Source organism: Dipodomys merriami, unplaced genomic scaffold (assembly GCF_024711535.1).
Source record: "Dipodomys merriami isolate MVZ:Mamm:240054 unplaced genomic scaffold, mDipMer1.0.p SCAF_27, whole genome shotgun sequence".
NCBI lineage: Eukaryota > Metazoa > Chordata > Mammalia > Rodentia > Heteromyidae > Dipodomys > Dipodomys merriami.
Window position 1 is genome coordinate 16,900,399 of NW_027204159.1, and position 22,944 is coordinate 16,923,342.

Here is a 22,944-nt window from a genome sequence, read left to right on the forward strand (position 1 = left end):
AAGTATGATGAAGTCATTAAAAACTCATTTACTATAGGTGACTGGAATGAAATTGTAATTTAATTACAGACTCTTCATGGCTTTTGATAGCAGGAAAAATTTGTTTCCCAAATTAGAATGAAAGAAGATACAGCGGTCTCAAACCTAACAGTCACCTAGGTCCAATAAGAAAAGCTGACTTCTCTAATTCAAGCAGCTACTAAATCAATACTCATGAGACCATTAGCCTGACGCTGTCTCTATAATTTGAGTTTCTGTATAGCAAGTTGAGGTCTTATGAACAAACTGCAACCTAATTTAGTATATAAACAAACACCTGGGTTGGAAATGTAACTCAGTAATAGAGCACTTGTCTTCCATGTGTAAGGCCTAGGTTCTATGTTCATCACAGAAAGAAAGAAAGAAAGAAAGAAAGAAAGAAAGAAAGAAAGAAAGAAAGAAAGAAAGAAAGAAAGAAAGAAAGAAAGAAAGAAAGTTTAAGAGTTACAGTAGATTTTGGTATTCTTGGGTGTGTGGTCTCAAGGAGACCACCACTGAGGGAAAATATGTATGCTCAAGATTAATTTTTCTCCTAATGCTGTCCAACTTCTGCTTTAGCAGAAATCTAAAACTTTCAGTTTATCATTTAAATTAAGTACTCACCCTTTACCTTGCTTGAAGGGGCACTATTTGCTTTTGTGGAGGCAGATTTTCACAGTATTAAGAGCAGTAGTCTGGTGATAGTGACTCATACCTGTAATCCTAGCTACTCTAAAAAGAAAGATCTGAGAATCACCAGGAAGCTAGCGCAGACAGAAAAGTTTATGAGACTCTTACCTCCAATTAACTATCAAAAGAAAGCTGGAAGTGGTTCAAGTGGTAGAATGCTAGCCTTGAGCAAAAAAAAGCTCAGGGATAGAGCCCAGGCCCTGAGTTCAAGTCCGAGAACCGGGACTCTCTCTCTCTCTCTCTCTCTCTCTCTCTCTCTCTCTCTCTCTCTCTCTCTCTCTCTCTCTCTCTCTCTCTCTCTCTCTCTCTCACACACACACACACACACACACACACACACAAAGAGCAGGTCACATAAGGGTTTACCACAACTGACAACATAGGCTGACTGTACCTTCACATTGACTGAGCTGTGAAGGCACACAAATGAATTGAAATTTTATTTTGATTTTTTTGTTGGTCATGGGACTTGAACTCTGGACCTAGGCCCTGTCCCTGAGCTCTTCAGCTCAAGGCTAACACTCTACCACTTGAGCCACAGCACCACTTCCAGTTTTCTGGTAGTTAAGATAACAGTCTCATGGACTTTCATGCCCAGGCTAGTGTTGAACCATTATCCTCAGATCTCAGGCTCCTGAGTAGCTAGGATTACAGGCATGAGCCATCAGTGCCCAGCTTATTTTTAATTAATTTTATTGGTGCTTTTATTCATTTTTTGACCAGTCAAAACTGCATGTACTAAAGCCACAAGTAAAGTGGGCTTACTGGTATATTTTTTTGGTAACAAAATAGAGTTTCAACCAATCAGCAGATCCCCTCAATGCACTCAAGTTGTTTCTGTACTTTACTCCTTAGCTCAGACTAGAAAAGACATCTTTCTGGTCTTGAATGTTGCCTTATTGATGAGTCATTCTGTGCTCAAGCCAGGCTTTGTTAAATTGATTTTGTCTTAAGTTTTCATTCAACATGGCTCAAGACAGAGATGAAAGAAACAGGAGAGATCTAAAAAAGGATCTGTACTGTCATGTAGCCTTAGAGGAGAAGCCATGGGGCCCTACATAGCTCTTGGCTACTTCTCCATTGGTTGGCTTCCTTTGAAAACAGAGCCACAAGGTGTATGGGCCAAGTCTGGGCCTGGCTGGTAAGACCTCCTTCCTTCAGGCCCCTCGCTGTTCATTCAGCTTCTGACACTGAGTTATAGTGGGGAAGATGCCAACCCTCACCAACTTGTTTTTCTTCTTTCTCATGATGGTTTGTTTATTCTGACATGTCCAGAGGATATGCAGAAGGCAGTGACAGGAAATTCACACTCTTGGGCCACTTTTCCTGTTATGTCTTTTTCTTGACTACTGACAAGAAGTTCTGGGGAAAACTGAACTGCTTGCCACTACAACACAGATGAAGAAGACACAGTGGATGCCTAAGACTGCTCAGGAGTAGGGAAACATTTTTCTATCAACATCCATTTAGATATTTATGATATCATTCATGGCCTAGATGTATTAAGTTTTGAGTCTTGCCAGTGATAGCTTGAGCAGGACCAAACCAAATGATTTCATGGGCCTTATACAGCCTCGTATGTCTTGTTACTCCCCAGCCCTAAGAAGACTTCACTGGCTTATGAAGAAGATAAGCAGGTACTGTGGTAAGGTAGATGGACTGAGAAGCAAAATGGTAATGGAAGGAGAGAATACATGCTAGAAGAGTCCAGAAGAACAAAGTATATTTGGCTGGTATATCCTGTGGCCAAACACATGAGTGCATCTGAGGACTGTCCCAAAGAGAAGAGAAATCATCACACAGAGGTTTGTTAGAAAATGAAGCATACTTCTGTTGTTTCCCTCCTCTCTCCCCTCTTTTTTCTTCCTTTATTTTTGTTCCCTTTGCAATACTGAGGATGACACACAGAGACTCAAGCATGCTAGGCAAAAACTTCATCAATGAACTAGCCATCACCCCTCATAGCTTTACTGAGATAAAAGTAACATATACACAATGCTTTGGATATGTTGGAGTCTGAACCCCAAAAGTTCTTGTGCTGGAAATTTGGTCTCCAGTATGGCAACTCAAAGTTAGTAGAAACCTTAAGAGATGAGATCTAGTGAGAAGTCTTTTTTTGGGAGTAAGGGGGGGTCCGGTCGTGGGGCCTGAACTCTGGGCCTGGGCACTGTCCCTCAGTTCTTCAGCGCTCTTGAGCCACACTGCCACTTCCAGTTTTTTTTTTCCTGCTTATGTGGTGCTGAGGAATCGAACCCAGGGCCTTATGCATGCAAGGCAAGTGCTCTACCACTGAGTCACCTTCCCAGCCCCTAGTGAGAAGTCTTTAGGTCATTGAAGATATAGCCCTTGGAAGGGATTAATGTGGTTTTTGGTGACACCCATTAGTTCTGAGAGACAGCAGGTTGCTATAATGAGAGCAAACCTAGCTCCTGAATCCCTCTGGCTTCCTCTCTCACTGTATGATGGTTCACACACATATCCCCAGTGCTGTGATGCAGCACACCAGGCCCTCACTAGGGACAGAGTAGATAGAGAGGCCCAATTTTGGTCTTCCAGTCTCCAAGACTGGGAGCTAAATAAAAAAATAAGCTTTCTTGGAAAGTTCCCAACTTGAGGTATTTTATTTGTAAGCAGGAAATAGTTAATAATGTCATATAATTAAGTCACTTAAAGTGTATAGTTCAAGGGCTAAAATGACATTTTTCATAATGTCAGTAGCTTAGGTAAAAACTTAGATACTTAGTTCTTAGGGATTGGAAGTGCCTAGCTTACTTTTAATTGCTCAGACTGTCTAATTGCTAGTCTTAGGGATGACTAAGTCAAAATAGTGTTTTCATTTTTGTAAGAGAGTTATGAGAGAGAGAGCAGAGGTCAAACACGATAGTGTGGTACGAGCTGAGCCTGGGTAAGTCCTGCAAATTAAGCACCTGGAAAGGAAGTCTTTGTTTACTCGGAAATCCTTTAGATACCCAAGATGCAGCTCAGTGGTAGGTGTGTGCTTGGTATGCACAAAGTCCTTGGTTTAGCCTCCAATACTGAAAATTAAACATCCACTGCAGTGGTGCCCACTTATAGTCCTACTTATTCAGAAGGCTAAGGCAAGAGGAATACTTGGGCTCAGGAGTTCAAGACCAGAGTGGGCAACACAGTGAGAACCCATCTAGAAAGGTGGGTGTAAGGAACAGGAGATAGAACATGAAAGAAAGAGGGGGGGGAAAGAAGAAAGATGAAAGAAAGGAAAGGGGGAAGAGAGGGAAAAGAAAAGATAAATGAAAGTAAATGATTAAAGAATCATTTGAGTGCCCCAGGCTCATTCCTGTAGTCCTAGCTACTTAGAGGCTAAGATCATAGGATTGCCATTTAAAGCCAGGAGGAAAAGTTCATGAGACTGTATCTCCAAAATTACTAACAAAATGTCAAATTGGAAGTGTCAATCAAGTGGTAGAGTGCCAGGTCCAAGCTTGAGGCCTTGAGTTCAAGCTACCATATAAGCACATAAAAAAATAAAGAATATGTTATTTGTCTGATGTTATCCATTACTACTTCCTGAGGGAAATGCCAAAGGTATATTGCAGGAATTAGCAATATTTGGCTAGATATTTATGACTCCAGTCAGTATACCAAGCAAATAAATAGCTGTACTAGAATCAGAGGTCCTCAAGAATTACTGTCCAAGAATTACTAGTGAAGCTATTGTAAAGATAAAAACTAGAAAAAATACTTGTCTATACAGAAATGAGGTGTATCATAAAGTGGCTTATCAAAATTAAGACATTCTGAATGGCGGCTAAAGAGTGAACACTTCTTCATAGAAATACCAAGAAAAAGATTTACTCTTACATCACACATATACTTCATTTGAAGGTAAAAGATTAAATAGTATCAATCAAGAGACCATATGAGATTTTTTCAGATTACCTTTATACTATGTGCAGTAAGGAAGTTTTAGCTAAATAAAACCCAGAACTCAGAAGCTATAAAGCAAGATTTTAAATTTCCTGTATAATGAAAGATATCATAAACAAAGTTAAAATATAATCGACAGTAGGGAGAAGTGTTTGTAGACATATAATCTCTATTACATATAAAATTGTACGTAAAGCACTGGTCATAGTGAATCTTGATTATCAACTTGATTGGATTGAGAAGCACCCAGGAGATTAGTAGAGCACACCCCTGGGTATATCTGAGGGTGTTTCCAAAGAGGATTAACTAAGGGAGGAAGACCTGTTCCTCTTGAATGTGGATAGTACCATCCTACAGTCTGGAGACCAGGAGGGCTAAAAGAGAAAAAGAGAAAGACAGCTAGTTTAGTCATTCTTTCTCTGTTTCCGGCTCTCATGCAGCATGCTGCTCTGCTCCACCATCCTCTCACACTAAGATGAGCTGAAAATTCTGAAACTGAGCCACAATAGATATTTCCTCCTTTAATTTGTTTTGCTCAGGAATTTTGTCACTGTGGTAAAAAACAAAAGACAAAAAAAACAACTATAGCACTCCTATGAATATATAAGACATTGACTATTTGATTTTTAGAATCAACAGGTGATGTATTTGCAATCCATGAAGGAAGAAAATTATATCACAACTTCATCAAATGTATTTATCGTTGCAATAAGTGAAAAAAATAGCTGGAAGAAAAATACTATTTTTTGCCCATTCAGATAGGAAAAAATAGATATGATATTATAAATTGGTAGGCATTTTGAAAAGAAAACTCATGCCGGATGAATAAGAATATAAAATTCAATAATTGTAAAGGGAGGTTTTGAAAAAAATGTATATATGGAAAAAGCAAAATACAAATGAATAATTCCACATCTATTCTATAAATATTTTTGTTTCTCCTTCTTGCAACTCTATTCTATATTTTTTGCTTAAGTGCATAAACAACTCCAAAATTATGAGTGCAGGGTTGTCTTTAAGTGAGAAAATATTTAAATGTACATTAATGCCTAGCAATAGTTGAAAGGATAACTTAATTTTGATATATTCAACTTATTCAAAAATCAAATAAATCCATATGAGCCACAGAGTGGTAAGTAGATTATTATTATTATATGATGATTATTATATGTAATTATATGTATTCTATATTATATATAATTAGTATATATTATTATTATATAATTATTATTACCACATAAAGGGTGGTAAGTAGATTATTTCAGATCAATCTTCCCAGTAAAATAATAATAAAATCTGAGCTGAGTACATATGTGTGTGTACATATATTATGACTTATATAAAGACTTAGAATCATAGAGTGAGCTGGGATCCTCCCTGCGGTGAGCCTAACATCTGCTTCAGCTATTCCTTTTGACCCACATTCTGATACCACAGAGTCTACTAAGTCACAAAGATGCTAAACAAAGTTCACAGATGACTCATTGGCAAGAAAGACAAAATTGGAATTCAGGGCCTGTAAATGAAGAAGGAGCTTTTAAACACCCTAAACTGGGATCTACACCCCCTGCAAAAATTTATAGCCTAGGAATAAAAGTGAGCCAGAGGTAGACTCACCTTCCTACACACATACACACACAAACACACACACACACACACACACACACACACACACACACACACACACACACTGAAGAACAGGTTCATATCAACTCAATCCCTCACTGGATTATGGTGCTCATTGTTATCACAACTGCCTGCCAAAGGTAAATGAAAAATCAATCCATTTTGTAGGAATTTTTCATACACATATGCTGGTCTTGGACCTTGAACTCTGGGCCTGGGCACCATTCCTAAGCATTTTTGCTCAAGGCTAGCACTCTACCACTCAAGCTACAGCACCACTTCCAGCTTTTTCTGTGATTAACTGGAGAGAGGAGTCTCATAGACTTTCCTGCCCAGACTGGTTTTGAACTGTGATCCTCAGATCTCAATCTCCTAAGTAGCTAGGATTCCAGGTATGAACCACCAGTGCCCAGTCACATATGTAATATTTAAGCAAATATAGCCAAGCATGTGAAAGAAAAGAATTAACTAAAAAATCTTGAGGGAAGACAGTTAATAGAAACAGGCCCACAGAAGACATCTATAGGTATTATTGCTCTTGAACACAGCCTCTACATTAACTGTATTATACCCAAGAGATCTAATACAAAATAGGGGGTCTGGGTATAGCTCAGGGGCAGAGTGCCTAGTATGTGTGAGGACCTGAATGTAATCCCTAGCACCACAAAAATAAGTAGATGGGTAGATAGACAGACAGAGAGACAGACAGATAGATGCAAATAAAATAAATTTTATATTAAAAATTATGAAATTAAGAATTCAGTATATATTTTAACTGCCAATTAGATATAATTGAAGAGCAGATTATTAATAGAAGGTAGAGCAGACAGACTCAAATTTTAACATGAAAATATGAAAAGATAGAAAATGTGGGAAAGAGGTTAAGAGATGTAAAATGTGCTGAAAATGTGAACATATAACAACATACTTAAATGTCTTCACAACTGCTTATCAAAATCGTAAGCATGCTGAAATTAAGGGAATGTGGTATTGCAGAAGATAAAAATGTCAATGGAGTAAGGTAGAGAATCTAGAAATCTACCCACTGACAGTTGACTAATGATAAAGGAATGGTAGAAAGGGAGGCCTTTTCAATAAAACAATGGGAAGGGATAGACTTCTTAACAAAAGGTTTTGGGAAGGTTGGATATCTACATGAAAAAGTTAATATTTATCCTAGCCACAGTATACACAAAAAATTAGGTAGACTGTAGAGATACATGCGAGTTACAATAAGACTTGTATAGGTAAATAATAGCTTTATCATCTTGGAACTAGGAAAAAATTCTCAAATAGGACACAAAAATCAATAACCAATGCTAGGCACCTAAATCTCATACCTATAATCCTAGCTAGTAAGGAAGCTGAGATCTGAGAATCAAGGCTTAAAGTTAGCCCAGCAAACAAATCTGAGAGATTCTTCCTTCCAGTTAACCAGCAAAAAGCTGGAAGTGGAGGTGCGGTTCAAGTGATAGAGAACCAGTCATGGTGGAAAAAGTGAAGTGGGAACACAAGGTCCTTCAACCCCAGTACCATCACACACATGCACAAAACCAATCACCATGAAAAAGAATGGATAAATTTACCTATATTGCAATTCAGAAATTATGTTCTTTTATTTCATTAAGACAACAAAAACACAAAATGAGAGAAGTGTATATATCTGAAATTTCAACAGAAGACTTAGGTCCAGAATTTGTAAAGTACTCTACAAATCACTAAAAGAAAAAAGATAATTTGTTTTAAAAAGGGAGGAGGATTTAGACAATCACTTCACAAGAAAAGATATCCAAATGGTCAATAAACAGGCGAAAAAAGTACAGTCATGCTAATACAAAAGGGTTAACACCACATACCTATCAGCATGGGAGAGGTTAATAAAAATAGCAATACCAGCTGGGTACTGGTGGCTCATGCCTATTATCTTAGCTACTTAGGAGGCTGAGATCTAAGGATTGCGGTTCAAAGCCAGCCCGGGCAGGGAAATCTGTGAGTCTCATCTCCAGTTAACTACCAAAAATCTGAAAATGGTGCTGTGGCTGAAAGTCCACTAGCCTTGAACACAAAAGCTCATGGACAGCATCAAGCCCGAAGTTCAAGCCGCAGGATTGGCACACAGAAAAGAGCAATACCAAATGTTAGTAAGGAAACCCCTCTACATTGCTGGCTGGAGTGTAAAATGGCCCATTAATTTTGCAAATCAGATGGACAAGGACTACTAAAACTATTATTCAAACTTTTTTACTTCTAGGAAATACCCTACAGAAATAGGAGCAATTGCTGGACATGGTAATGTAGTCATAGTCCCAGTGCTTGGGAAGGAGGTATGAAGATCACAAGTTCAAGGCCAGCCTGGACTACATAGGGAGACCCTGTTTCAATAAACAGAAAAGAAAGAATGAAAGAAGGAAGGAAAGAGGGAAAAGAAAAAAGAAAGAAATTGATACAAATATATAGTAAAAGATATGTTGAAATTTTTTCATAATAGCAATATTCCTAACAGTTCCAATCTGAAAACTCAAATATCCATCAACAGTAGAAGTTAATAAATTCATTGTGGATCACTTCACAAGAATGAAACCCAAATGAACTAATACCATATAGAGAAATGAAGACGAATCTTACAAACAAAATACTGGGCAAAAGAAGCTAGATACAGAGAGTGTGTTGTATGAGTCTATTTACATACATCTCCAAACAGGCAAAACTAACACGGTGCTAAAGGTGTGATGATGGTTGTCCTCCATACAGAGGCTGTGGGGTTGCTGGAGAGGGTGAAATGGTCTGCTTCTGACTTTTGATGGACACACGGGAATATTCATTCTGTGTTAATTCTCTGAACTCAAGTAACATAACTATAATAAGCACCTAAACAAAATGCTTCTTTCTGTACCTATGTTTCAACACAATGGCTTATCAAATATAATCTATGTATACTGACATGAGCAATGTGTCTAAAACATTAAATTTTAAAATGCTGATTATCATAAAGTGTGTCCCAGGACTTTTTAGTAAGCTTCTCAGAATATTCTAATGAGCTGCCAAATTTGGGAGGCTTTGGGCTAGTCTCAGGTCTTTTTCAGCCCTACCTTCTGTAAAGCATTCAACCCCACATTGGTCTGTGAACCACACTCATCATAAGGCATGAAAATGACCAGCCCTGGACTTTGGATCTTTAGGAAAAGATAAATCTAGATAGCTCTGAATCTCTAATCGAAAGCGAACTTGGTTAACGTTACAAGGCAGAGGACAGGTAAGGAAAGAGGAATGGGAGAGTTGATTGCTTAGTGCCACACTGACCCAAGTCCTTTTCAGCCAGTCACATTGGGTATAAATTTGACCCCCGAGCATTTGGAGGGACCAGGTGAAGTATGTGTCTCCACTTCCATTGAATCCTTGGCTATACATATGGTAAGCAAGGGGCATTTCCAACTATCAGTACATTTTCCTGAGGATTCTTGAAGTTGGCAACTTTTGGTTTGTTTTTGTTTGTCAGTTGTGGTGCTTGAATTCTAGGCCTGGGCACTGTCCCTGAGCTCTTCAGCTCAAAGCTAACTCTCTACCATTTGAGCCACAGCGCCACTTCCGGTTTTCTGGTGGTTAATTGAAAAGAAGAGTCTCACAGACATTCCTGTCCAGGATGGTTTTGAACTGCAATCCTCAGATCTGAGTAGCTAGGATTACAGGCATGAGCCACCTGCTCCCAGCAAAGCTAGCAGTTTATTAAAAGAGACTTTGAATAGAAACTTCTTCTTTCTCCTTCCTTCCTCCTTCCTTTCTCCTTCCTTCCTTCCCTCCTTCCCCGCTTCCCTCCTTCCCTCCTTCCCTTCTTCCTTCCTTCATTCCTTCTTTCCTTCCCTCCTTCCCTCCTTCTCTCTTTCCTTCCTTCCTTCCCTCCTTCCTTCCTTCTTTCCTTCCCTCCTTCCCTCCTTCCTTCCTCCCTTCCTTCCTTTCCCTCTTTCTCTCTTTCTTTTCTCCTTTTTTTTGTGTGTTTGCAGGTAATGGAGCTTGTACTCTCCCTTAACTTTATCTGCTCAAGGCTGGCACTCTCCCCCATGAGCCATACCTCTGCTTCAGTTTTTTTGTTTGTTTGTTTGCATTTTTGCTAGTTAATTGGAAATATGAGTCTCACAAGCTTTTCTACTTGGGCTGGCTTCAAATCATGATCTTGGATTTCAGCCTCTGAGCCACTAGGATTATAGGCATGAGCCATCAGCACCTGGAAAAAGTTACAATCTACCTTCACCACTAGCCTTCTCCTCATTCTGCTTTCTTTTCCAAATGACTAGGGTTGTTCCTACTCACCCAAGGCCCTATATTGACTTTTTCTTTGCTTCTTTCCACTAAAGTCCTGTATAGAACTATTCACCACTTTCCAAATTCATCCAGCCTCCTCCCTGTGCAAATGAAAATGTGACCATACTCTGCAATCCAGTTAGTGTTTATTCAACCTTCTCTTGGAAATGTCTGGCCCTGAAGTCTTCTCACCTTCTGCTTGGTCATGTCTAAGAGACCCACGGAGTATCTGTCACAGTTGAGGAAGGCACGGACTGTGTACAGGGCTTTGTGGAACTGTCTCTCAATGTCCGTGAGCTCTTCGAAGACTTTGCTCCCAGACCACAATAGTATCTGAAGATACACAAAAACATATTCAGAGTTTTTGAGGCACAAAGGAGTGCTTCCCTTAGCTAGAGAACAATAGGTCTATGAAGTTCTCTAGTTTACTTCACTTCATTGTCGCCACAATCCAGAGAAACAGATTGACATTACACCCATTTTATAGCTGGAGAAACTGACGTTAAGTAAGGGGCAGCAAAATTGGCCAGTTTATATTGGGTCCAACTCTTTCCACTTCTTTTACCTCATACACAGTGAGTAACTACAATAACAGCAAGGGACTGGAGATACAGCTCAGTGGAGAAGAGACCTCCACGGGGGGGTGGGGGGGGCTGGGGGGTGGAGAACCTCTTGCCTAGCATACACAAGGTCCTGGGTTTGATCCCCAGCACAACAAAAAACATAAAAAACAAATACAATTGAACCCAATTGCCCTACAAACATCATCTCATTTATTACTGGTATTATTAATGGTTCCATAAATTATCCCCCTGTGTCAAATGGGAAGACCAAAACTGAAGACACTCCCTGACGTGCCCATGATCTAAGATTTACTTAATGAACAGGGATTTGAATGCAAGCTGTTTGATTTGAAAATATATGCATATGACCCCTGGGATGGCATTATAAACATTTACCCAGAACCTTATAAGACTGAGGATGTTAGCCAGTGACTGGACAGTGGTCCCCAGGATCTTCATTTCTACCTATCCTGCCAAGCCCTGCCCACAGCCAAGCTAGAATAAGACATCCCGTGGGCTAAGATGCTTACCTGGCCACGTCGAGTTTCACAGTTGTGCAGGTAACTCAGATGGAAGACCTTCATGATTAGATTTAAAAAATTGAGGTACTTGAGAAGAACCTAGAAATCAAACCGCACAGGGAAAGCTGATCAGAATTCTCTTCTCTGGCCACTCTACCCTCAGCAGATGTTGAATATTTCATAAGCTTCAGCAGAGACAGCTTGAGTAGAGGAATCAGAAACTATAAACTCATAAAATGTTGCCTTATGAGTGGAAACTCACAGAATCTAGAATGGTGATGTATTAACAGGATGTTTTAATGTTTTTTAAGAAAAAAAAAAAGGGCAGGTCGGGGCTAGTGGCTCATGCCTATAATCCTAACTACCCAGGAGGCTGAGTTCTGAAAATCTCAGTTTGAAGGCAGCCTGGACAGACAAATCCATGAGACTCTTATCTTCTATTAACCAGCAAAAAACCAGAATCAGAGGAGTGGCTCAATTTGTAGAGGACCTGTTATGAGTAGAAAAAGTGGAACAAAATGTCACTTGAAGCCTGAGTTCAAGCTCTAATACTGCCACCAAAAAAGTAAAATAAAATAAATAAAGCTAGTATTTATTGAACTTAATGTTCCTGTGGCAATTCAGTTATGTATAGTATGTGGGTACCACAAGTAACTCTTGGGCAGATATTATCAAGTCACCCTTAATATAAAGGTAAGAAAACAGATTCAGAGAAATCAAACAGCAACATAGTGTAAGAGCCTGAAAAGTTGTACCTTCATTTCTGGCTCCAAAACCCAATGTCAGGACAATTATCCTATCTTGCCTCCCTCAGAGAGTCCCCGATGAGCCTTTTGCCTTACAGATGGGCCAAATAGCAAGTTTGGAGGGATTCCGTAAGTTAGGAGAATGTGTTAGCAAGACCACCCCAGCAGGTTCTAAGTCAGTCTTACCTCTTCATCAGCCTTTGTGAAGTGGGGCGCATCTACTTTATTCACAGCCATGATTACAGCTACCACATCTTTCCCATTCATTATGGGGCAAGCCAAGATGTTTTTGGTCTGGTAGTCAGTGAGGTTGTCCACAAAGTCACAGAAATGGTCATCCTGATGGGAGACAGAGACAAGCAAGGGTTGGCAAATGAAGAGCAAGGACAATTAACTAGCCTAGAGTCTCTTGCCCATCAGGAAATGGGGACCTCTCTCTCTCTCTCTCTCTCTCTCTCTCTCTCTCTCTCTCTCTCTCTCTCTCTCTCTCTCTCTCTCTCTCTCTCTCTCTCTCTCATCTTCACCAAGGGCAAGGCATCCACAGATCATTTCTTTCTTGGAAGCCTCCAAAATCCAGTAGAAGAAGGCTTTTGAGGGAACCCTAAAGGTGGAAGAGAGGGAATAGGCAAAGTTCTGTGGGAGTCACAGAGGGAGCGGGGAGGTGAGGGTGGAATTGACTGGAGAGGAAGGTTGGGTAGGCTTTGATGAGCTTGTGACAATGAAGTCCAAAGATAAGAGGGAGTTGGTGTGAGTGATCATGATCGCTGCTAGCAGGCATTGTGCTTGGCATTTTACCTGCCTCCTTTCATATTAATTCTCCCAGGAACCTCTGAGATATGTACCAATAGCCTATCTTACAGAAGGAGGAACTATAACTCAAGGTTAGTATTGTTAATATTGTCAATATTGTGTGTGTGTGTGTGTAAGAGAGAGAAAGAGGAAGAGTTGGTGATATTGGGGTTTGAACTCAGGGCCTTTCACCTGCCAGACAAGTGTTCTACCACTGGAGCTAAAACTCCAGCCCTTTTGACTTTAGTTACTTTTCAGATAGAATCTCATACTTCTTGCTTGAGCCAGCCTAGACAGCAGTCTTCCTATCTGTGCCTCTGAGATTATAGGCAACTAGTACTCGAGGTATGAACCACTTCACCTGGGAGTGTATGACTGTAAATCCTATTCTCAGCTCTTTTGTCTCTCCTACGGGGAGACCAGGGTCCTGGTCATTGAACAAAATGATCTATTAGAATGGGGTGCCAGTGGCTCACGCCTATAATCCTAGCTACTCAAGAGGCTGAGATCTGAGGATTTCCATTTAAAGCCAGCTTGAGCAGGAAAGTCTATGAGACCTTTATCTCCAATTAACCACAAAAAGCCAGAAGTGGAGCTGTGGGTCAAGTGCTAGCATGCTAGCCTTGAGTATAAAAGCTCAGGGACAGAGCAGGACCAACACACATGCAAAAAAGATCTGTTATTTTCATCTTGCCTTTCTTTTCTCTCCCTTCTTTCCTTCTCCTTCTTTCCTTCCTCTCTTCCTTCCTTCCCTTCTTATTTATTTACTTTCTTCCCCGTTTTTTAAGCTAGTTTTTGTTATATAGTCCAGGCTGCTCTCAAACTTTCTGTCCTTCTGCCTCAGACTCCCTCGTGCTAGGATTAAAGGCATTCACTACCAATCATTAACAGGAATTGTGATGGTTAATCTTGATTATCAACTTGACTAGATTGAGATGCAGAAGAGAGATTGGTAAAGTACACCTCTAGGTGGTTCTATAAGGATTAACTGGAAAGGGACGATTCACTCTGAAAGTGGGTCCATTCCTATACTTTGAGCACCCAGATAGAATACAAGGCCCTACTGCCCTCATGTACTGCCCAGAAGCATGGAGCCAAGTGAACATGTAGGAAAGCCTCTGAAACCATGGACCAAAGTAAATCCTTCCTTCCTTGAAGAGATGCAAAAGAAATAAACATAGATGCCAGATACTGGTGGCTCTTGTCCGTAATCCAAGCTACTCAAGAGACTGAGATCTGCCTGAGCAGGAAAGTCCATGAGATTCTACCTTCAATGAACCACCAAGAAAGCCAGGAGTAGAGGTATGGCTCAAATGGTAGAATGCTAACTTTGAGCCAAAAAGCTAAGGGACAGCGCCAAGGACCTAAGTTCAAGCCTTTTCCTACCCCTCCCCCCCATCCTGGCAAAAACAAAAACAAAAACCCACAGTGATTCAGGACATAAAGGTTTGGCTGAAAGATGTGACAATACAAAGGAGCATACTCTCTTTTTCAACTCCAAAAGGAGCCTGGGAGGCCAGGATACTCTGAGTGAGAAGACAGAGTCTCAATTGTCATGCTACATTCAAAGAATCTCCCTTTCTGTTTCTGGGGACCACAGCAAGTATGCTGACTGCCCACATCACCTGGGACACAAGCCAGCCTAAAGGCACACTGTATATACTGTTCTGAAAATGGATGTGTCAAAGAACTGAGGCTTCAGAATCTTTCCCACAATTCAGAAATTTCAAAGGTAATGTTCTGCAGTTCAGGGGATTCGGTAAAGAGGCAACAGCACTGTTGTCAAGAAACTCATTTCAAACCAGGTGAAGGGTAAAGGAATTAGAGAAGCCTGTTGTTCTCTACCGGAATTAACATGTAAGGATTAAGCAAAGTCTCTAAAGAAGCATTAAGCAAGAAGTGTTTTCTGTGTCATTCTCCAAGGACACTGATCTGTTCCTGAGCTCAGGTTGGGATGGGGCATGCTCAGATTCATTTCATACAGTCAGTTCCCTTCTTCAATGCTCACTTCCATCAGGACAAGCAAATAATTGGCCTTATCCACCACTGAGGCAGATATTTCTAAATCTACCAGAACCTTCTCTCTTACTAAATTTTCAGATCCAGAACTCCCTCATAAGCAATCCAACTGAGGATGGCCTGATACTCCTAGAGTCTCCCTCACCCTTGTGTTTTCAGCACAATGAACCACACTGCATGGAACCTCAGAGGATCAGAAGTAGAGGAAAGCCAGGCGCTAGGGGCTCACACCTATAAAATGAACTAACCAAATGGCTGAGACCTGATGATTGAGGTTTGAAGCCAGCCTGGGCAAAAAAAGTATGTGAGACATTTCTCTCCAATTAACCACCAAAAAACCAAAAGTAAATCTGTGGCTCAAATAATAGAGTGCCAGTTAAGGGACAGACTGGCCTTCAAGCCCTGGTACTGGTACAAAAAGGGGGGAGGGATGTAGAAGCTATAGAACTCCTTACTCAAACCATTAACTTTAAAGCCCAAAACTCAGAGGGCCACCTAAGGAAAGACTGAAGTCACTCATTCAGGTAACATTTAGCGAGCCTCGTATGTGTTAGGGACTGTTCTGAACCTGGGAGCTATCACAGAGAACAAGATCCATGGACTTCTTATTGGTCACTTCACATACAAATGAGGGAGACAGCAAGAATGTAAGCAAACCTGGAAGGATCCTCCCTGTAACTGTAATTACTACAGTAATGCCATAGAAAGTATGGAAGGGACTGTGAGGAAACTTCTTTAAGTTAGTCATGGTGGTCAGGAAGTTTTGCCCTTGGGCCACAATGCAGAGCTAAGAGCAGAAGGAAGCAAAGGAGCTAGGAATGGGAAATACATACCTAGCAGAGGGCACAAAGAAGCAAAGGTGAGGAGGTGGGAATGAATTTAGCAGATGTGAAGAACAGCAAGGTCAGTGTAGCTGAAGCTCACAGAGAAAGAGGGACAAGGGTCACATCCAGCAGGGTCTGGGAGGTTAGATTTAAGGTGCATGCAATACTGCCTGCTATTCCTGATAGCATGGTTCCTCTTTTCAAACATTTACAGTGCCAAGCTCTACTGTACCCCAAGATGAGAGCTACTATTTATTGAACAATAATGACATACTGGGCCCTGAGCCAGACAACTTACATATATCAACAGAGCTGATGTGAACAGAACTGTCTTCTTCCTCATTTATAGACAACTTCCTGCTGGTAAGTGGCAAATTTAATTGGATATTCTGTATTTTTCTTTTTTGTTTGTCTCTGTTTCTGTTGAGACCCTTCTCCATAGGTGACTTAGTCTAGTCTTTTGTTTGTTTGTTTTTTTGGTTTTTTTTGGGGGGGGGGGTCCGGTCATGGGGCCTGAACACTGGGCCTGGGCGCTGTCCCTCAGCTCTTCAGCTCAAGGCTAGCACTCTACCACTTGAGCCACAGCGCCACTTCCGGCTTTTTACTTTTTGCTTATGTGGTGCTGAGGAATCGAACCCAGGGCCTCATGCATGCAAGGCATGCGCTCTACCACTGAGCCATCTTCCCAGCCTCTTAGTCTAGTCTTGAACTCACAATCTTCCTCCCTCAGTCTCTTGAGTTACAGACGTGAACTATATATATATCACATCTACTGTGCCCTGTATTCAGCTGCATCCTGTATTTTCTTTTATTAAACCTGGAAATTTTTACTTGTACAACAGCTCCATTCATTCATTCACTGAGGTATTTGTCTATTCATTGATTCATTAATTTATAATATTTTATCTGTGGCTGTGTATCAGACAATGGACATGCCCAGACCAGTAACATGAGAGTGTTCTATTGGGTTCTCAAAGAATTGGTGGAGTGTCATGTAAAATGCGAACCCTCAATTTACACTATTATGTGAATCAGACCCCCATGGAAGAGGCAATGACCAGGGCCCCAGAGAAGGAGGAGCCTGTCTTCTGACTGGCTTCAGAAGCTTCGCAGTACATCAGTGAAATCTTACCAGTCTCAGTTCCCCCGTTGGTCCCCTTTGGGACACAGATCTTCTGGAAGGGAAGGATAATAGAGCAAACTGGCCTGGAGAATCTCTAGAATGCCTGTCCTTTCCTGTTCAGTCTGCAGAAGGGAATGTGTTGGCCACTGAAGGCTCTAGAGAAGGGCTGTCACTAGTTCATTCACTCAGTCCCCTGCAACAAGTACCCACTCTGCCCCAGATACTGGTGCCAAGAACTGGTGCCAAGAATAGGACTGATAGGTACAGAAGAAAAGGTTAAGGATTAAAATGCATGAAAATTTCAAATGACAAGTAGGTGTTCCTGATTTAATAAATGAAAATGCAGGATATAGCCAGGCACAGTAGCAGTTGCAGGTCCCGCCACAGCTCATAACTGTAACTCAAGAGGAGGCAGGAGAATCCTGAGTTCAAGGCCAGCCTAGGCTACAAATCAAGTAGGGTCTCAAAACAAAAACAAACAAAAAGAAAAATACAGGATGTACAATTAAATTTGAATTTCAGGTAAATAATAAATACTTCTTTCAGCTTTAACTATGCCCTAAATATTGCACAGGACATTTTTAACATATATATATATATATATATATATATATATATATATATACATACATATATATTCCAATCCTAGGACTTTTTTTTAAAGTTCAATATTATCCTTTGTTTATCTAAAGTTTAAACTTAGCTGGGCATCTCATATTTCATCTGGCAATCCTGACTGCAAGTCTTCTTAGGAGACCCCAAGGTTAGGTAGGAATTTATAAAGATGGGCCCTGAAAATTCTGTTTACAATTTCACATTTCAACAGTACAGTGATTGTAACCATTTCCCAGGGTTTTGAAGGTGCTGATGGCTAAAAGTATGACTAGGTGTGAGTTCAGGGACAATTCAGACTCTAGTCCAAGCCTCCCTTTCTTTCTTCTATGGTAATGTCCAACATAATTGACAAACAGCAATTTCCAGTTACTGCTTATCAGCAGGGAGTGTCCTGCTTACAGCCAAGAATTAAGATTTCTTCAGGAAGGCAGAGCAAACAACATGCAAATGCCAAATACACAGGGCTTACAACCTTCAACGACTTCACCTCCCTGACTGAGTCACAGCCAGAAAGAGCCTCTCCCCTACACCCCTTCAGCCCCCCAACTGAAGCTTCCAGGGAAGTCAGGAGGTGTGGCTGCCTCGCCCAACTGTGGAAATTGAACAGGAAGCATCAATGCCATCTGTGAGCAAAGAGGCTCAGCAAACTGTTAGCTTGAATCTTTCAGAATAGAGGACTTGCCTAAGATCCTCAATCCCATAATGTCAAGTCTATAAAAGCTTTTGCTCATTGTTTTTCCACAAGCAGAATCTAAACCAAAAAATCCCCAAAAGTACATTTAACACAGATCTGATACTGCATTTTTCACTTAGAAAAGACTCAATAACAACAACAATCACAAAATAGCAATAAGGGTTAGGAATTGCTAATGGGAGCCATTACAATGGGTGAGGAAAACATAAATCAGAAATTATTCTCTTGTTCAATGTTTTATAATGTTGTGAAGTTACTATTATCACTATTTTAGGAAATAAGGAAATAAGCTTAGGAAATAAAACAGACCAGCTAAATGATTTACCAAGGCCATAATCTTAGAAAGTAACAATTCCCACCCAAATCTGACCTCAAAGCCTAAGTTCTTAAGGCCTGCTGTTCAATCAGAAATGACTTTTACTAAATGATACTCAGTACATGCCCTCACTTTGTAGATAAGGAGGAAGGACAATAGAGGGTTAAGATCATGGTCCCGAGGTCAGAGTCCTGGGTTCAAACTTCCTCTCTGCTACTTTCCATATATGTGACCCTGAGTAAGTTATTTGACCTTTCTGAGTTTCAGTTTCATCATCTATGTCTTATAGATGTCTATGTCTTAGAGATAAGAAGAGTTATGACATGACTGCTATGAAATTGAAATGAGACTCCCAACTAGTTGAACAAGTCCTCCTGAAAGCCTAGAGTGGAGAGCCATTGCCTCCAGACCTGGATGTCAAAAGGGAAAAGCAGAGAGGGACTAACCCCACAGAAGAGTCTGCCTAGTGTATTTCCAAGGAGCCCTAGTCTTGTTTGAATCCTCATTTGAATTATAGGTGTGAAGTCTTAGCTTGGCCCTAAAACCCATTGGCATTGGGCAATCTCCTTCTCCAGATTTCCTGAATCTAGTTCCTTAACTATTAAATTAGGCAATTGGATAAGATGTGCTCTGAAGCCCCCTCTAATACCTCTTTTTAATCTTAAGATTCTTAATTTGAAAAGTTAGAAGGTTAGGAGAAAACCACAAAATGCCAAGGGGCCAGATCTTGAAAATGGCTGAACATAGCCTCCTATACTGGGCAGTGCAGCCGTAAAAAAATCTGTGTGGGCCCCGATATTACAAACAAACATTCTTATGAATGAGAGAGAGGTTTAAGGAAACTATTGCAAAATTACTTGACTGTGGGGTTTTTTTTTAATGCTGTGTTTAATTACCACCTGCATTGTGGCAGACAGTGTGCTAGATCCTAGGATAAATGCTTGATGAATTAGAATAGTCTTTGGCTCCAAGACTTATTTTGCTCAATGGTTTTATGAAGGGGACAATGTCGGGGTAGCCATAACATGTTGCCTCTCTGAGGAAGTGACTTTTTTTTTTTTGTCGGTCATGGGGCTTGAACTCTGGGCCTGGGCGCTGTCCCTCAGCTCTTCAGCTCAAGATTAGCTTTCTACCAGTTGAGCCACAGCACCACTTCTGGCTTTTTCTGCTTATGTGGTGCTGAGCCAGGGCCTCATGCATACAAGGCAAGCGCTCTATTACTGAGCTACCTTCCCAGCCCACGAGGAAGTGACTTTTAAACTAAGGTTTGAAAGTTGAGTAGAAATTGGCCTAGATGGAGGACTACATTGTAGCTTGTATTACAGTCTTTAAATGCCTAGAAAGGGAAAGTGATCTTTGCCAGAACTGCTGGAAGAATCTCACGCACTGCTGGATTCTTCGAAGTAAGGTGACAAATGCTTAATCAAGTGTTTAATGTTAGCATTTCTAGGACTGAGACATGAATGCAAACCACGAAGAAAAATTTAACTGTGAAGAACCACCTACCAAGCCCAAATGGAGGGATACTGATACATATTCGTTCAGTATCCTTCAAATATGTCAGCCTTACAGGAAACAATAAAAACAAAGGCAGACTGAGGAGCCAGGTACTGGTGGCCCACATCTGTAATCCTAGCTACACAGGAGATCTCAGGATCTGAGGCCCGCAATTCAAATCCAGCCTGGGCAGGAGAGTCTGAGAAACTTTTACCTCCACTAGAAAAGCAGTGGTTCAGTGGTAGAACACTTGCCTTGACCAAAAAAGCTTAGGGACAAGCTCCAGGCCTGAAGTTCAAGCCCTAGGACCAGCACCAAAAAAGCAAAAAAGGGAGAGAGAGACAGAGACACTAAGGAATTGTTTTTGATTTTAGTAGACTACAGAGACAGGGCATAGGTACAGATGAGATAACTAACTGGCAAACATTGAACATGAACTGTTAATTGATAGTGTTGTATCAATGTGACACCTGCTGAATTGGATCACAAAACTGTGGCTATGTAAGCAATGTCTGGTTCTAGAAATAGAGTGAAATGCTTAGCGACCAAAGGGCACAGTGATGGCAACTTCCTCTCAAGGGGTCATAAAAATAGAGAAAATAGAAATGGCAAGATGCTAAGGATTGGTGAATTTAGATGGAAAATACATAGTTCGTTGTACAATTCTAAGCTCTTATTAGTTTTAATTTTCTGTCTAAATACAAAGTTATAAATAAGCCAGGTGCCAGTGGCTTATAATCTGTGCTACTGAGGAGGCTGAAATCTGAGGACTGAGGTTAAAGCCAGCCCCGGCAGAAAAGTCTGTGAGATGCTTATTTACAATTAATCACTAAAACAACACTAGAAGTAGAGCTGTGGCTCTAGAGTACAGTCTTGAGTGAAAATGCCAAGGGAGAACATCCCTGAGTTCAACCCAGTACCAACACCAAAAGGAAAGGCAGAAAGAAAGGCAGAAAGGAAGGAAGGAAGGAAGGAAGGAAGGAAGAAAGAAAGAAAGAAAGAAAGAAAGAAAGAAAGAAAGAAAGAAAGAAAGAAAGAAAGAAAAGAAAGAAAGAAAGAAAGAAAGAAAGAAAGAAAGAAAGAAAGAAAGAAAGAAAGAAAGAAAGAAAGAGGGACTGGGAAGGCGGAGTGGTAGAGCGCTTGCCTTGCATGCATGAGGCCCTGGGTTCGATTCCTCAGCACCACATAAGCAAAAAGAAAAAAGCCGGAAGTGGCGCTGTGGCTCAAGTGGTAGAGCACTAGCCTTGAGCTGAAGAGCTGAGGGACAGTGCACAGGCCCAGAGTTTAGGCCCCACGATCAGACCAAAAAAAAAAAAAAAGAAAGAAAGAAAGGAAGGAAGGAAGGAAGGAAGGAAGGAAGGAAGGAAGGAAGAAAGGGAAGGAAGGAAGAAAATGGGCTAAATAAGCTAGATGCCAGTGGCTTGTCCCTGCAATGTTAGCTACTCAGAAGACCTGGTGGATCCTGATTGAAAGCCAATCCAGGCAGAAAAGTCTGTGTGAGACTCATCTCCAATTAACTAACAAAATGCCAGAGTGGATGCATGGCTCAATTGATAGAGTACCAGTCAAGAACAGCAGCTCCCCAGCACATTTTTACCCCAGAACCTAGGGGTATAACACCTCACTGAACTTTCTTATGTGGGAAAGAGAGTACCTCTTCAGTGTTGAGAACATTGGCGATCTTTTTAGAATGTGCGACATGGCCCACGACACCCATGTCCAGAGGAAAGACAATTTCTGAGTCAGGCATCACCAGACAGTCTTCAAGAACAGCATCCTTGTGTACATTGAAGAGCCGGGTGGCTAGCTCTGCGGTGCCATTGCGGGCCCTGTACATAAACAGGCTCATACGGTCTGCCCGCAGGAGAAAGGAGAGTTTCTTCATAACATTGAAAGCGGATTTCTCAGCCTGCAAATTCTCCTGGAAGTCCCTCAGGAGATCAAAGATGATTTCACTCTCCTCCACACTGCTCAGGGAGTGGTAGTTGCTGAAGTCCACAGCTGCTTCCTTGGCCCCCAGAAGGTCTGAGATGACCTTGGCCCGGTATCGGAGATTATAATACTGTTTGGCAAAGCCAATATGTGAGTCCAAGAATTTCTCTACTTCTTCTGCTGTCACCTCACCCATGGCTGGGAATCCTTCTGGATGCTTTCGTGGAGGGGCTGTGACTGAAGCCTTCTAAGAGCAATTTGGCAGTTTGTAGCTGGTTGTGTCCAAATTTATGCTCTGCTCCAATCTGGACTTCTCTGGGTCTTGTCTGTAAATCTCAGTGAGAAGGCTGTACAGGGCAGGAGTGAACTAGGGAGATTAAGTCATTAATATTTTCCCTAGAACAAGGATTATGAGGATCAGGGCATGCCAGATGCAGTTGGGCCCCCAGTGGGAGAATGTGAGTCTCCCCTCTTCACCTTGGTCTCTGAGAGCTGAAAAAGGACTTTTGTACTGAATAGAAGGTGGATTTAAACACCACTCTAACAGAGTGTCCAACCTGCAGCCCAGGAGCAACCTACTACCAGTAGCTGCATGCTTTCTGCCCTCTATGGTCATTGCATGAACCTGAGCACCAAAGTTGCACACTAATTAGGAAATTAGTTTGGTGAATCAGAAGCTCTAACAACTTGGTCTATATTTCCATAGTATTTGCAGAAATGGGTGGAATTGAGAGATTCCAGCCAGCTTCCTTTCCACTGCTAACTACTG

The 22,944-nt window shown here is 41.1% G+C and overlaps 1 protein-coding gene across 1 annotated transcript in view; it reads right to left on the bottom strand.

The window, feature by feature from the left end:
- Positions 1 to 22,437, bottom strand: part of Pde6a (phosphodiesterase 6A) — an 80,729-nt gene extending 58,292 nt beyond the window's left edge. The window contains exons 1-4 of the mRNA XM_070036007.1: positions 21,898 to 22,437; positions 12,553 to 12,705; positions 11,630 to 11,719; positions 10,729 to 10,869 (exon numbers count right to left, since the gene is read on the bottom strand). Coding sequence (XP_069892108.1) covers positions 10,729 to 10,869; positions 11,630 to 11,719; positions 12,553 to 12,705; positions 21,898 to 22,371 — 858 coding nt within the window. The 5' untranslated portion in view covers positions 22,372 to 22,437. The remainder of the gene's footprint in view (positions 1 to 10,728; positions 10,870 to 11,629; positions 11,720 to 12,552; positions 12,706 to 21,897) is intronic.
- Positions 22,438 to 22,944: the final 507 nt, after the last annotated feature.